The 12,576-nt window shown below is 26.0% G+C and overlaps 1 protein-coding gene across 4 annotated transcripts in view; it reads right to left on the bottom strand.

Annotated features, from left to right (window-relative positions):
- LOC107446277 (delta and Notch-like epidermal growth factor-related receptor) overlaps nucleotides 1–6,494 on the bottom strand; it is a 32,346-nt gene extending 25,852 nt beyond the window's left edge. For 2 of the 4 annotated variants that reach the window (XM_016060888.3, XM_016060895.3), the window contains exon 1: nucleotides 6,277–6,494. In XM_016060888.3, the coding sequence (XP_015916374.1) occupies nucleotides 6,277–6,411 (135 nt within the window). In that variant the 5' untranslated portion in view covers nucleotides 6,412–6,494. The remainder of the gene's footprint in view (nucleotides 1–6,276) is intronic. The other 2 variants (XM_071187403.1, XM_016060903.3) reach the window with 1 other exon arrangement.
- Nucleotides 6,495–12,576: the final 6,082 nt, after the last annotated feature.

Here is a 12,576-nt window from a genome sequence, read left to right as displayed (position 1 = left end):
AGTACCCCTTCCCTTCAACCATTAAGATTGAGTCTTAAACCGGGAAGATCGATCATTTTAGATCAAAAGTTATTCAGGGTGGTCCGTTTTTTTTGCCCCCCCCCCACAGTACAGAACAAAAGAAAAGAAAATGAGTCTGATAATTTTTGATCGATTACAAACCTTCGTTATTTCATTTTTTCTACCTTGAAATACCATAATAATAAAGAGCAAAATAATTTTAAAACAACTGAACCTGTTTATGGTTTAACAATGCAAAATTTCTATTGTTATGGTCTTTGTTATTTTTTATAAAATTCTAAATAATATGTTTAATTACTCTAATATTTCAAATATTATTCTATTACAAGTCACACTATACAAAATGAAGAAATTATTTATAAACTCATTTTGTAAATATAATTAGATTAAAAAAAAAATTCATTCTTTAGATTTTACAACATTTTCAACGAACATGCTAAAGAATGTTTCAATATGTCGTCTGTTTTTAGAAAATTATGCTTGAATGTTTTATTGTTGCAATGATGTTCCTCATTATGCTAGATTTTTTATCTGTTGAGTGAGTTTTGTCCTTAAAAGTCTGAATGATTTCTAGGGTAGACCTTAAATACGCTAACAACGAGGTGGCGTAAAATATTCTCATTGGTAGGCGGATCATGGGTTAGAATCCCCTTGCCTTCAGGCCAACTGTGTGAGGTTTTCGTGGTTTTCCTCTCCATATAACCCAAATGTGGGTTAGTTCTATCAAAACGTCCTCCATGAAGGCAAAATTTCTCCCGATACTTGATCCAGGAGGTCCCTTGTCTTCTGGATCGGGTTTAAAATTACAAGGCTATGGAATTGAACATTGGTAGCTTCAAAATTGGGTCGGCTGTTCAACGACGGTAAAAAATTTAATAAAATCATGATAAAAGTCACATTTTTTATGTATCATATTTTGAATGTACTACCGACTGTTGTACCATTAGACACCTAAGAACAGTGGCTATTTCTTAAAACCTAATGGCAACAGAAGCAATATTTTTATTTCTAAAAATGACTTTAAACAATAGATTATATCACAGAAGCATCTCAATTGATATTTTGGTGAAATTTTCATCACTAAATTCATTCATTTTATAATATTATTTTTGATATTGAATATATGTATTCATAAAAATATGAATATGAATGTATATATATATACATTCATATTTTATGAATATATATCTATATATATATATATACGTATATATATATATATATAGCTTCAAAGTTGATCGTCCTTAAGTAATATCATTCATGACTACATCATATTGAAATACACAATGTGAGCTATATGCTGCAGTTTTATGCCATTCAAAATTTNATATATATTTATATATATATATAACTATTAAATTGAATTTTAGTTGCACACGAGAAGAATTTTTTAGCTATGATAAAATAATTATCATTTATTTAGATTGTGGTTTCATTCCAAGTAAACTACCGTACAATAATGGAAGAAAATAGTATTTTTCAGGAAATGCTTGTAAGACTATTTTGTAATTTTAGAAGTGTTTGGTGCATGCAATGTTTTACAATTTACGATAAAGTTTAAAGCTTTCAGAGGTTTTAGGCAAAGACTATAAATTACAAAAGAAAGCAGGTATTTTTGAACACCCTATAACATGAATTCAATCAATAAGCTTGCAACTCGTATCGATTACTTTGGTTGTTTTTTGCAATAATTACGTAAAATTTCGTAAATCTAGCTTAAATATTTATGGAGATGTGATCATTTTTATAAAAAAAAAGTTAATTTTTATGTCTCTTTTTTTTGCTATAAATTTAAAAATATTCATTAAAAATTATGCAAAATTTTTGGAGCAATTCAAAATTAATTACAAAAATATTGTTTTGAAATTTTAAAACAAATTGTTAAGAAATGCTCAAGATATAAGTATTTAAAGCAGTTCTTTTGTACTGAGCGTGTACAGAAAAAATATTAAATTATTTTTTCTTGATTTTATAGCGCATCGTATTGGGCAACTAATGAAAAAAATTTGATTTAAATATCCTAAAAAATAAAAAGTTTCAAGCACTTTTCTAAGTAGATAATGTACTTTTTAGAAGAAAGTTCAAAACTAGAAAGGATTTTCCACAGATTTAATTTTGTTCCTGATAACTTTCTTGTTTTGAATTTTTTATTTTGAAAAAGTACAAAAACTATTTTGAAAATTGCTTGAAACTTTTCACATTTTTAAGATATTGAAATCAGATTTTTTCCATTAGTTGCCAAATACGATTAGCTACAAAATTATGAAAAGATAATTTTAAATTTCTCTGACAATGCGCAGTACAAAACTACTTTAAATATTCATATTTTGAGCTTTTATTAACATATTTTTTTCAAATTTTAAAACAATAATTTTGTAATTAATTTTAAATTGCTTTAAAAATTTTGCTTAATTTTTCTGAATATTTCCACAATTATAGCAAAAAAAAAATGAGACAAAAAAATTAGTTTTTTTATAAAAATGTTCATATCTGTATCAAGCTAGATTAACGAAATTTTATGCAGTCATTGCAAATAAAAATCAAAGTAATGGATGCAAGTTACAAATTTATTGCTTGATTTTCTGGAAAAGGTTGTTCAAAAAATACTTATATTCTTTCGTAATTTATTGTCGGTCTCTCAAATCACTAAAAGCTTTAGATATTATTGCAAAGTTGGAAAATTCACAAGAGCTTCCACATTTACAAAATAGCCTTTGAAGTATTTCTTGAGAAATTCAAAAAAAAAAATCAAAAACTGAGAGTATCAGTTCCACTATTGTTGGGTAGTAGTAGAGAAAGGCGAATGTAGCAAACATCAAACAGATATAAAATGGTTTTGTAGCACAAAAATAAATATTTACACTCCTACACTTGTATATTCTATTATTAACAAAAATTAGAATTTCAGAGAAAGTTACAACTTTTATGTGAAGAAAACTGCCTAGTTTCTTAGTGATAAAGAAAAGGAAATATATATTTGAGAAAAAATTTATTTTGTAATGTTTAGTAAATCAAAAAGTTTGATGTTCTTTTTTTTCATTATTAGGGAATTAAAGTTTTCATTCAAAATTAGAAACATATATAATGTAATGATTTGATTCAGCAATAGTAGCTTTATATTAAAATGCTAAAAAAATTCGTTATATATGTCTTAGATAAATAGTCTTAGTGCAATAGAAATTACTGAAATTTACGGTACGAAAATTTTGATTCGCTATATTTTAGTCAACAATAGCAATAGTAATAAAAAAGGAAGAATGTAATATACATTAATAATAAACTCACCGAGCTTTATTTATGTTCTCAAATTATTTAAGGTTTGATATTAAAAAAATAAATAAACAATATTTTTTTTTACAGTCCAAAAACTTTCAAATAAATTTTCTATAAAATGTTCATTACTTAAAATATATATTTATTCACTTTGCATTTATAAAATTCTTGTTTAATGTAATTTGTGAATAATAATGTAATTTTTGAATAATTCAGAAATTTATTATTAACAATTTAATAGTAAATAAATTTCTTTTATAAAGGTATCTTTCACTAAAAAAAATCTTAATTTTTTTACCTCTTTACTACTTAGTGATTCAAATGAAAATAAGCAGTTAGAAATCAAAAGAATAAAAACATATTGAGGCATCACACTTAATTGAGTGGTTTTCAGACCTTATTTATGTGTGAATTATATGACATCTTTATTTACATGATAAATCTTAAAAAAGTTTTGTTATTTTGTCATGTTAAGGTGAAATTGATTTATAGATGAAAAGAATATTAGCAGGAGCTGACCAGAATATTAGCACTCAAGGTATATGCATACCTTCGGAGGTAAATTTTTTTATATTTAGTTAAGAATTTCTCAGATATGTGCATGCATTATAAATTGGACAGGACTGGGAAATTGAAAGAAGAAAAAAAACACATTATTTTGTTCTAAATTATTATTTTTTAATAAAATTTGTTCAATAATGTTTGTAAAACATAAACTATAAAAGACACTACACATTAGGCATACACTGTTAAAGTTTTCATTCTGAAATTATGAGGAAAGAACAGACAGCAGTCTGTCCATCCAATTAACCATAAAGTTTATGGCAAAGAACATTTTTTACCTTTACGGTTTTGAAATCATTTACAACTGATATGGTTAAAAAACCATGGATACAAAACTACATGGTATTTTAATTATTTACAATTAGCATGGTTTCAGAGCCGTAAAAAAGGAATTTAACTGGATATTGGAGATAGTTTAGCAACTTTATGGTGCCACCATCTTTGCATGAATGAGAGTACAGTATTCTAATAGCTCAGGATCACAAATTGGGAAATTCATGATACTGGATACTGTTTCCAGTACCCTGCACTCCCCAATTCTGTGTTGAAGGGAATGGAGGAAAATATTGTATTATCAACGCTGGGACTCGAACCCCCGTTCTTAGAACAAAAGATTGACAGATTTTCTTTCTCGTCTATAATATGTACCCATCTAAAGGAACTTATTATCTTCATTAGGTGGGCCTAGTTGATGCAATAAAATTCTGTTTGTTTTATCGTATTAGGTGAAAGCAGTTAATAAGCAGGTTTTCTAACAGTGAATACCATCTTATTTTTGGTTATTTGAAAGTTATGTTTAAATATGGTAAAATAACAATTGAATAAATTATTATTTAATCATTTTTCCGAGAAATTTGTAACAATTTAATATTAGTTATAAATTAATTAACAGTTAATATCGCAAGGCATATGGCAAAAATGATAAGAAACAATGCAAGTATTTTTTTTTTCAAAATTTGACAGTAAAATAAAAAAATAATATTTTGAATATTTAGTGCTTAGTTTATTTACAAGACATATTTGTTAAGATCATTTATACAAAATGGGAAAAATTGATTTTAAGTTAATGCATTTAGAAAAAAAAAGGAAATTACGAAAAAATACGTTTTGAGACTGAACTGACATGTAGATAAATATCCCCCCCTTTTAAATCACATTTATTTGAGATACGAACAAAATTGAGATGATTTTAAAAAATAAATGCAAATATCTGAAGTTTGATGGTCAATAAAGATTTGTTTCAAAGTTGCCTTTGGAGATGTTTTAACTTAAACTCACGTTGATCTTTTTTATTAATGCAGGTTTTGTTTTCTTTCAGCATTGGCAATTTTGAAGATTAAATATTTTCTTAATGAAAGAAAGATGTTCAAAATGAGTAGTTTATACTAAAAGAATCACAATAGTTCAAAAATATTTTTCCTAGTATTTTTTGCCAATTGTGACATAGTTGATTAAGTTAGCAGTTTTGCAAAAACTTTACCATTTTTCGATTTTTTAATGGTTGTTAAAAAATCGAAATAATGCTTGATTGAATGTTTGTTTCAGTTGTTATATGTCAAAATTAAGTTACAAATCAAGACATCTTAAAATAAAGTTTTTTAAAAAACTTATTCAATCTGATAAAAAATGTATAAACAAGGAAAAGGTCATGCGTTTAATGTTATTGTTGCAAGTTTACTTTATGTATATGATAAAATGTCCCTTTGTTAAAAAAAAAACCTGTTTACTAAATATTTAAAAAATCTATATTCTAAAGCATCAGCATATATAAAGACTATGTGTACAGTCTAGAAAAAGGAATAGATTTCAGTCCTTTAAAAAATATTCAAATGGTGATGGTCTGAAAGGTTAAATTGTCGCAACAGGCAAAGTTTTTCTATAATCTCTAATATATTGCCTATAATCTCTAATCATATTCTTGAATAGTTTAAATACATGACAAAAAATCATAAATAACATTGGCAAATTAGTATTTGAATTAATACTAAAAATTGCAGAGGTTGTGCCTGCTCTTAGCAATCACCTAAGAGTTTCCATTAAAAAAAAATGGTTTATATACTAAAGAATGAAATATATAAAAGAACTTACATTTTCTGAATGAATTATTTAAACTTAATTATTTCAAACATTTAAATTATTTAAAAAAAATGTTGAAATGGTGTTTGTAAAAAGTTAAATTATCATAATAGTTATTTATTTGCAAGCAATGCATACCCTCGACTTATTGCCTATAATCTGTAGTCATATTATTGAATAATATAAATAGAGGCTAAAAGAAGCCTCAATACTAATAATACTATTCACATGTTATCATTTAAATTGTGTCTGCTCTTTGCATTGTGTCTGTTCTTTACAATCAACTAAGATAGTTTCTTGAAAGAAAACGGTTTATATCGTAGAGAATATTAAAGAACTTACATTTTGTGAATGCAGAAGATAGTTTAGTTCTGTTGTGTTATTTCTCCATTTAAGTTGTTCTCTGTCCGAATCAGGACATAACTCATGGGAAGTAATTCCTCTGCCAAAGGTTAGAACAATAACTAAAAACAACATGATGATGTCTCTGTGTGTGATCAAAGGAAGAAATGGAGGACGGCAGCATCCCTTTCTGCATCGATCGATACATCACCGCCCTCTGCCATTCTCCACTATCTTAAAATATTAATAAGGCATACGATTTTTATTTTCACAATTTTTATTGCGAACAATTAAATTTTCAATTTGCATATTTTTTATAGAAATCACTATTTTTATATTCAGAATTTTTGTGGAGAACAATTAAATTTTTATTTTGCATATTTTTTTCATTGGAGTTTCGATTTTTATTTTCACAATTTGCGTAGCAAAAAAATTAAGTTTTCAAATTGCATATTTTTTTTTTAAATTTAAGTCTCAAAAAACCTCGAGTGATGAAACAATATTTTTGAGAATCAAGTAAAAAAAAAACTAACTTGAACTAACTTTTTGTACTTGAGAATCAAGTACAAAAACTAAATGAAATCATTCGCAACAAAAATTGAGAAAATATTTTCCCGCTTTTTGTTGCGAACAATTATATTTTCAATTTGTTCTGTTTGCATGTTTTATTAGAGTCTCGTAAAAATCTTAAAAAAGAAAAACAATATTTTTGAGAGTTTAATGAGAAAATAGCATTATATTTAACTTTTTCTTTATTTTTTCGACGAAATTCAATAAAAAAAAATTTTAAAATTTAAAAAAAGGTAGATTTGTTCGCTACAAAAATTGTGAAAGTATTCTCACAATTTTTAATGCGAATAATTAGATTTTCGATATCAATTTTTTTCCTTTTTTGTTTGTTAAGTCTCGCAAAAACCTTAAAAAGGAAAAACAACATTTTTGAAATTCTAATAACATAATATTATATTTAATTAAGTTTTTCTTAATTTTTGGATGAAATCTAATGAAAAAAAATTGTTACAGCTGAAAAAAATTTAATTGCTGTCCACAAAATTGTGAAAGTATTTTCAAAATTTTTGTTGCGAGCGAGTAAACTTTCAATTCGAAAATTTTTTTATTAAAGTCTCCCAACAAACTTAAAATAGGAAAACAATGTTTTAGAGTATCTAAAATTTTATAAAAGCGTTATTTGATAGATTTTTCTAAACATTTTTGAGGGAATTTAATGAAAAACTATTTGTAACAAGGAAGAGGAAACATAATTTTTAATTTACGTTTGATGTGTTAAAGTCGAACAAATCGCACGAAATGGAAACAGTTTTAAATAAAAAAGGGATCAAAATAGCTTAATATAAGTGGGCATTTCCTTAGAAAAGCTTCAATTTGACACGAAAAAAGTTTTGGTGCACATGCTTCCGTTTTTTTTTTTTTTTTTTTATGAAATAAATCTACATGTAATATTACGTAAGTATATTCGCACAAATATGGATGGACAATCCTTGACATAAAAATTTTTAAAAAAATTAGATTAAATAATAGTTTGAAAGCTAGTCAGTTTCAATTTTAGTGCAAAAAAAATTTTGGAACACATGCTTCAATTTCTTTAAGAAGTCTTATTATAAAATCAAGTACGTTTGTTTTACCCTTTTGACGCAAAATTTTTATTCCTATTTTTCATACTTTTTTCTTTATTTTGCATTAACTTAGGTCACAATAAGTTAAAAATATTTTATTTACCAATTTAATTTATGGTTATAAAATACAGCAAGAAGCACAGGTGTTTTTTGTTTTGTTTTTTTCTGTTCTAAAGATAAATTCTACCAAATACGGCTCACTTCCGAACAATTATCTTCAAACTTGCACTTATTTGCAATTAATTAGATCTAAGAGAGGCAGTTGAATGAAATTTCTTTAATTTACAAAATCAATTATTGATAAATTTTTGAATAATGAAAAAAAATTTTTTTTCCAACTGCTGTTTTTCGATTTTATGTTTTAGTACAAATTTAAATACCGATAATCTGACATATTTCTTTTTAAACTATTGGATTAGCTTTTTTAATTAAAAAAAGAACCAAATATGTTTTTGCTTGTAATTAGTCTTAAAAAGATACAAAAAATGGACAGAGGTGTCCCATCTGCGTCAAAGGGTTCTAATATGAATGGCCCAATCTGTAACACGATGTGACTCGCCTCGCTAGTCATTATTGAAAAATTAAAATGAGCATGTATGTATGTATATATATATATATATAACACAAGAAAGAGACAAAGAGGCAAAAAAGAATAACGAAGAAAATAAAGAAAAATGGGTTTTATTTACTGCGCATGAGCTGCAAGTACATAAGAACCAAGGCCATAGCCAGGATATTTTTTCGGGGGGGGGGGGGGTAAGNGCAAGGACAGTTGCAGACATGCAAAGTAGGGGGAAAATATTGTAACAAATATTGTTTATTCTGTTGTTTGCAAAAGTTACACTAGTAATTAAAAAAATATTACGTAATACTTATTTTTTGATTAATATTACATAATAATTATAATCAATTTGTAAACAAAGTTTACAAAGACATGCGATGGGGATTTGAAGAAAATTTTTCGATTACTTTTTTAGGACAAACCAGAATATCCCGAAATATGCTTAATAAAGTTAGTTAAAAAAAGGTTTGATTCGACAGTTTTTGTTCTTCATTTTACTGAGAGGCTCAAAGAAAGACTAAAAAGTTTGAATCCCAGAATTTCGGGGGGGGGGGATTAGTCCCGACGGTCCTCCCCTGGCTACGGGCCTGCATAGAACCAATAAAATAAGTTAAAAAGAAAAAAGAAAGCAAGGAAAAAACAATACATTTTTAAAGAGAAGAAGAAAAATAATTAATAAAAAAAATGTTTTAAAAATAGTTAAAAATTTGGAAAAAAAATTAAAAAGCCGAAATACAAAATAAGGAAAAGGTATAATCTCGTAAGCTCCCACGATTATATCTGGAAAAAAAAAATGCTTTCTAATACTGTATTAATCTAGCCAAAGCAAAATGTATCAAGCGAAAGCAAAATATATCAATACAATATTGTATTAATATATTTTGTAATACAATATTGTATTAATATATTTTGTAATACAATATTGTATTAATTATTTTGTAATACAATATTGTATTGATATATTTTGCTTTGGCGATATTAATACAATATTAGAAAGCACTCTTTTTGTGGATATAATTGTGTGATCTGAGGACGAGGTTATATATTTTCCTTATTTTGTTTTATTGCTTTGTGGTTTTTTTCAAAAATTTTTAACGTTGTTTAAAAACATTTTTTAGTAAGAATTTTTCTTCTGTATTATATTAAATATATTAGTTTTTTCCTTGTTTTCTTTATATTTTTCACTTATTTTATTGGTACTATATATATATATATATATTTTAGGTGATATTTAAGAGCTTTTCAAGATTTACAGAATTAGGCTGCCAGATATTATTATAGATTAGAATCAAAACATGTTTACTAGCATATGTTCCTTATTATGAACATATGGTTTAATTAATTTTTGCAAAATGTCGCTTAGAATGTTGAATTATTTCAATGAGTTTCAAAGTTTTCATTTAATTTTACTATTGCAGAGCTTTTTTTTCAATTAATTTCAAACTATTAACACAAATTTGAACTTGTCAATGACTTCATTTATCTTGGCTCAATCGCGAACGATTTACATATCGAAATAAAAACGACGCTGCTAATCGTTGCTTAACTAATTTTTATATTTCTACAATCGAAATTAGCGAAAAGGAGAACAAAAATTATGTTATAGGAAAGCATTATTAGACCAGTGCTCATATGGCTTGGGCTGTGACAAAATCATTCGAAAATGGATTTGCTATCTTCGAGAGAAAAGGGGTGTATCCCTTATTATCCAAGTATCTCCGTATCTAGAAGTAATTCTTCCCTCCTCTATAGTTAGGACAAAGTATATAGAATAGAGAAGAAGTGCAGCTCTTAGAATACGTAACTAACGCGGGGAACTGCTTGGTTTTGTATGCTATACCAGGAAAACAGCTTACTGGCTGAGCAAAATACTGGAAGATTTAACAGAGCATTATATGTACTAAGATCCAGTGCATGAGCGTAAGAAGTGAAGTGACTGTCAGGAGGTGCGTCACCGGTTGTCTAAATCTATGGTTGGTTAAGCTGTCTCCCGTCAACGGTCGTTTTATTCTTTCTTTCTATGTCAAAATATGTTAGCTGATTTAATCAATGATGTAAACGATTTTTCAAAAAAAAAATATTTATTAACAGTACAGTACCGTTTATTAATAGCGTGAAATGTAGAACAAACCAATAATAAATAAAAAGAGAACTTCTCCCCGTTCGTTGGGAGGGGAGGAGGGTGGAAACCCGTTTCAATAGACAGGGACAGTGATGACGTATTTCACCCCGCCTCCTTCCAAACGCGTTCCAAACAATTTTTCGGACGAACCATTTCAATGGCATTTCCTATGTGAATTTAAGACGGCAAGACTTTTAGTTAATTATTGAAATAAATAAATTTATATAGCGCTTCTAAGGGACATATTCCTAATTTATGTAGTTTTCATTATACGGGGTATTCAGTAGATTTTACGAGTTAAGTGCATTAAATGCTATAAAAAAGTTTCAAAATGGTTATCTTTAATTTTGATGTATAAAAATTTAAGCGTCAGTACTATTTTTAACTCTTGTTTCATGTTTATAATAATGCCTTATTTTATTTAGAATTTGTTACATATTCTTAACCTACATCTAATTTTTTTCTTTAGTTATGGAAAGGCATGCATTGTTTTAAAACGTTCAGAAATGAATTTTTAATCTATAATTAGATTGTATTTATCAATACTAATGTCTGTTTATTAAATTATACCTGATGATTAAATTTGTAGTTATTGTAAACTTTGTTTGCTTAAGATTTTCTGATTATTGCTGCTAATTCTCATAAGCTTTAGTTTTTAACTATTAAATAGGAATAAATTATGTAACTAACTTATTTAATATGTATACATATAGTTAAATCTGCACAGAGTTTTAGTTTAAACTCAGATTTATTTTGACTTGAGATTTTTTCTTGTTTGTATTTATCAGTTTTTAACAGTAGTTTTATGCATTAATTTTTTGAAAAAATTAAGATACCTTATTATTAAATAATTAATATTAGATTATTTCTTAACGTAACTAGTGTAGTGCTATGTTAAAGTGTAGTGTTATGTTAAAAGGGTCAATACTATGTATAGTTTCCAGAATTTTAATATATAGAATAGCTAAATTATTTTAGAATTTTAAATTTCTAATTTTCATTTTAAAATGTGAGAGGAACAATTTTTTTTAGGTGTTATATATGAATTTATCTTAAAATCTCAGATTCCTATTTTATTCGATAAGAAAGTGCAACATGAATTTTTTTAGAATTCTTTAAAACATACTTATCCCATACATAAACTTTTATTTAACATTCATATTTATTAATCTATGTATTCACATAGATGTTTAAATTTTACTTATTTAATAATATTAATTTCGCATGCATTTCAAATAAATATAATTCAAATTTTTAAGAAATTTTTTAATTTAGAAACTTAATTCTTTAATGTATGTATGCATATTTAGTTATACAGCTTTTATTTTGGCAAATGTTACTGTTATCACTTTTTATAGAATAAAATTTGCATTTGACAGTCTAAATCAAAATTTTTTAAATTACCTTCATAGTAATATTCTATTTGTTGCAGTGAACGTAACATTCAAGTCATCCATATTTATTTCATAATTTGGTTGTAAATATGTTTTAAGACCTGTCAACTCTTTTGTTTATATAATTTTTTTTTTTTTTACTTCCTATCATTTTAGTAAATTTACCAATTAATTTGAGCTATTTTAAAAACGTGTATCTAAAATGCTTTATAATTTTCACTAATTTATCTGACTTTATTCATGCTTCTTACATAACTTTTTAATTTGTTTTAAAATTCTCATAATTATTTACAATTAATAAGTTGTCTCAATATTATAAAAAAAATTGATTTAATATAATATACATATTTTAAGAAAAATTAAACATAAATTAGAAATAACTTTTTCCAAATAATAAAATTCACAAATTTCCGATTTCCAGATTATAAATACAATTTATATGGTAAATATTAAATACAAATTCTCTCAATCATATATACAAAAAGTTTTCATAATCATTTGCAATTAATAAGCTATTCCAATTAATATCATAAAAAGAGATTAACGTAATATTAATATATGCAACACTTTTTCTTGCCATGTCAGTGG

Source organism: Parasteatoda tepidariorum, chromosome X1, assembly GCF_043381705.1.
Source record: "Parasteatoda tepidariorum isolate YZ-2023 chromosome X1, CAS_Ptep_4.0, whole genome shotgun sequence".
Classification (NCBI taxonomy): Eukaryota; Metazoa; Arthropoda; class Arachnida; order Araneae; family Theridiidae; genus Parasteatoda; species Parasteatoda tepidariorum.
The sequence above is the reverse complement of the archived record's forward strand: the minus strand, read 5'-3'. Positions and strand labels throughout refer to the sequence as shown.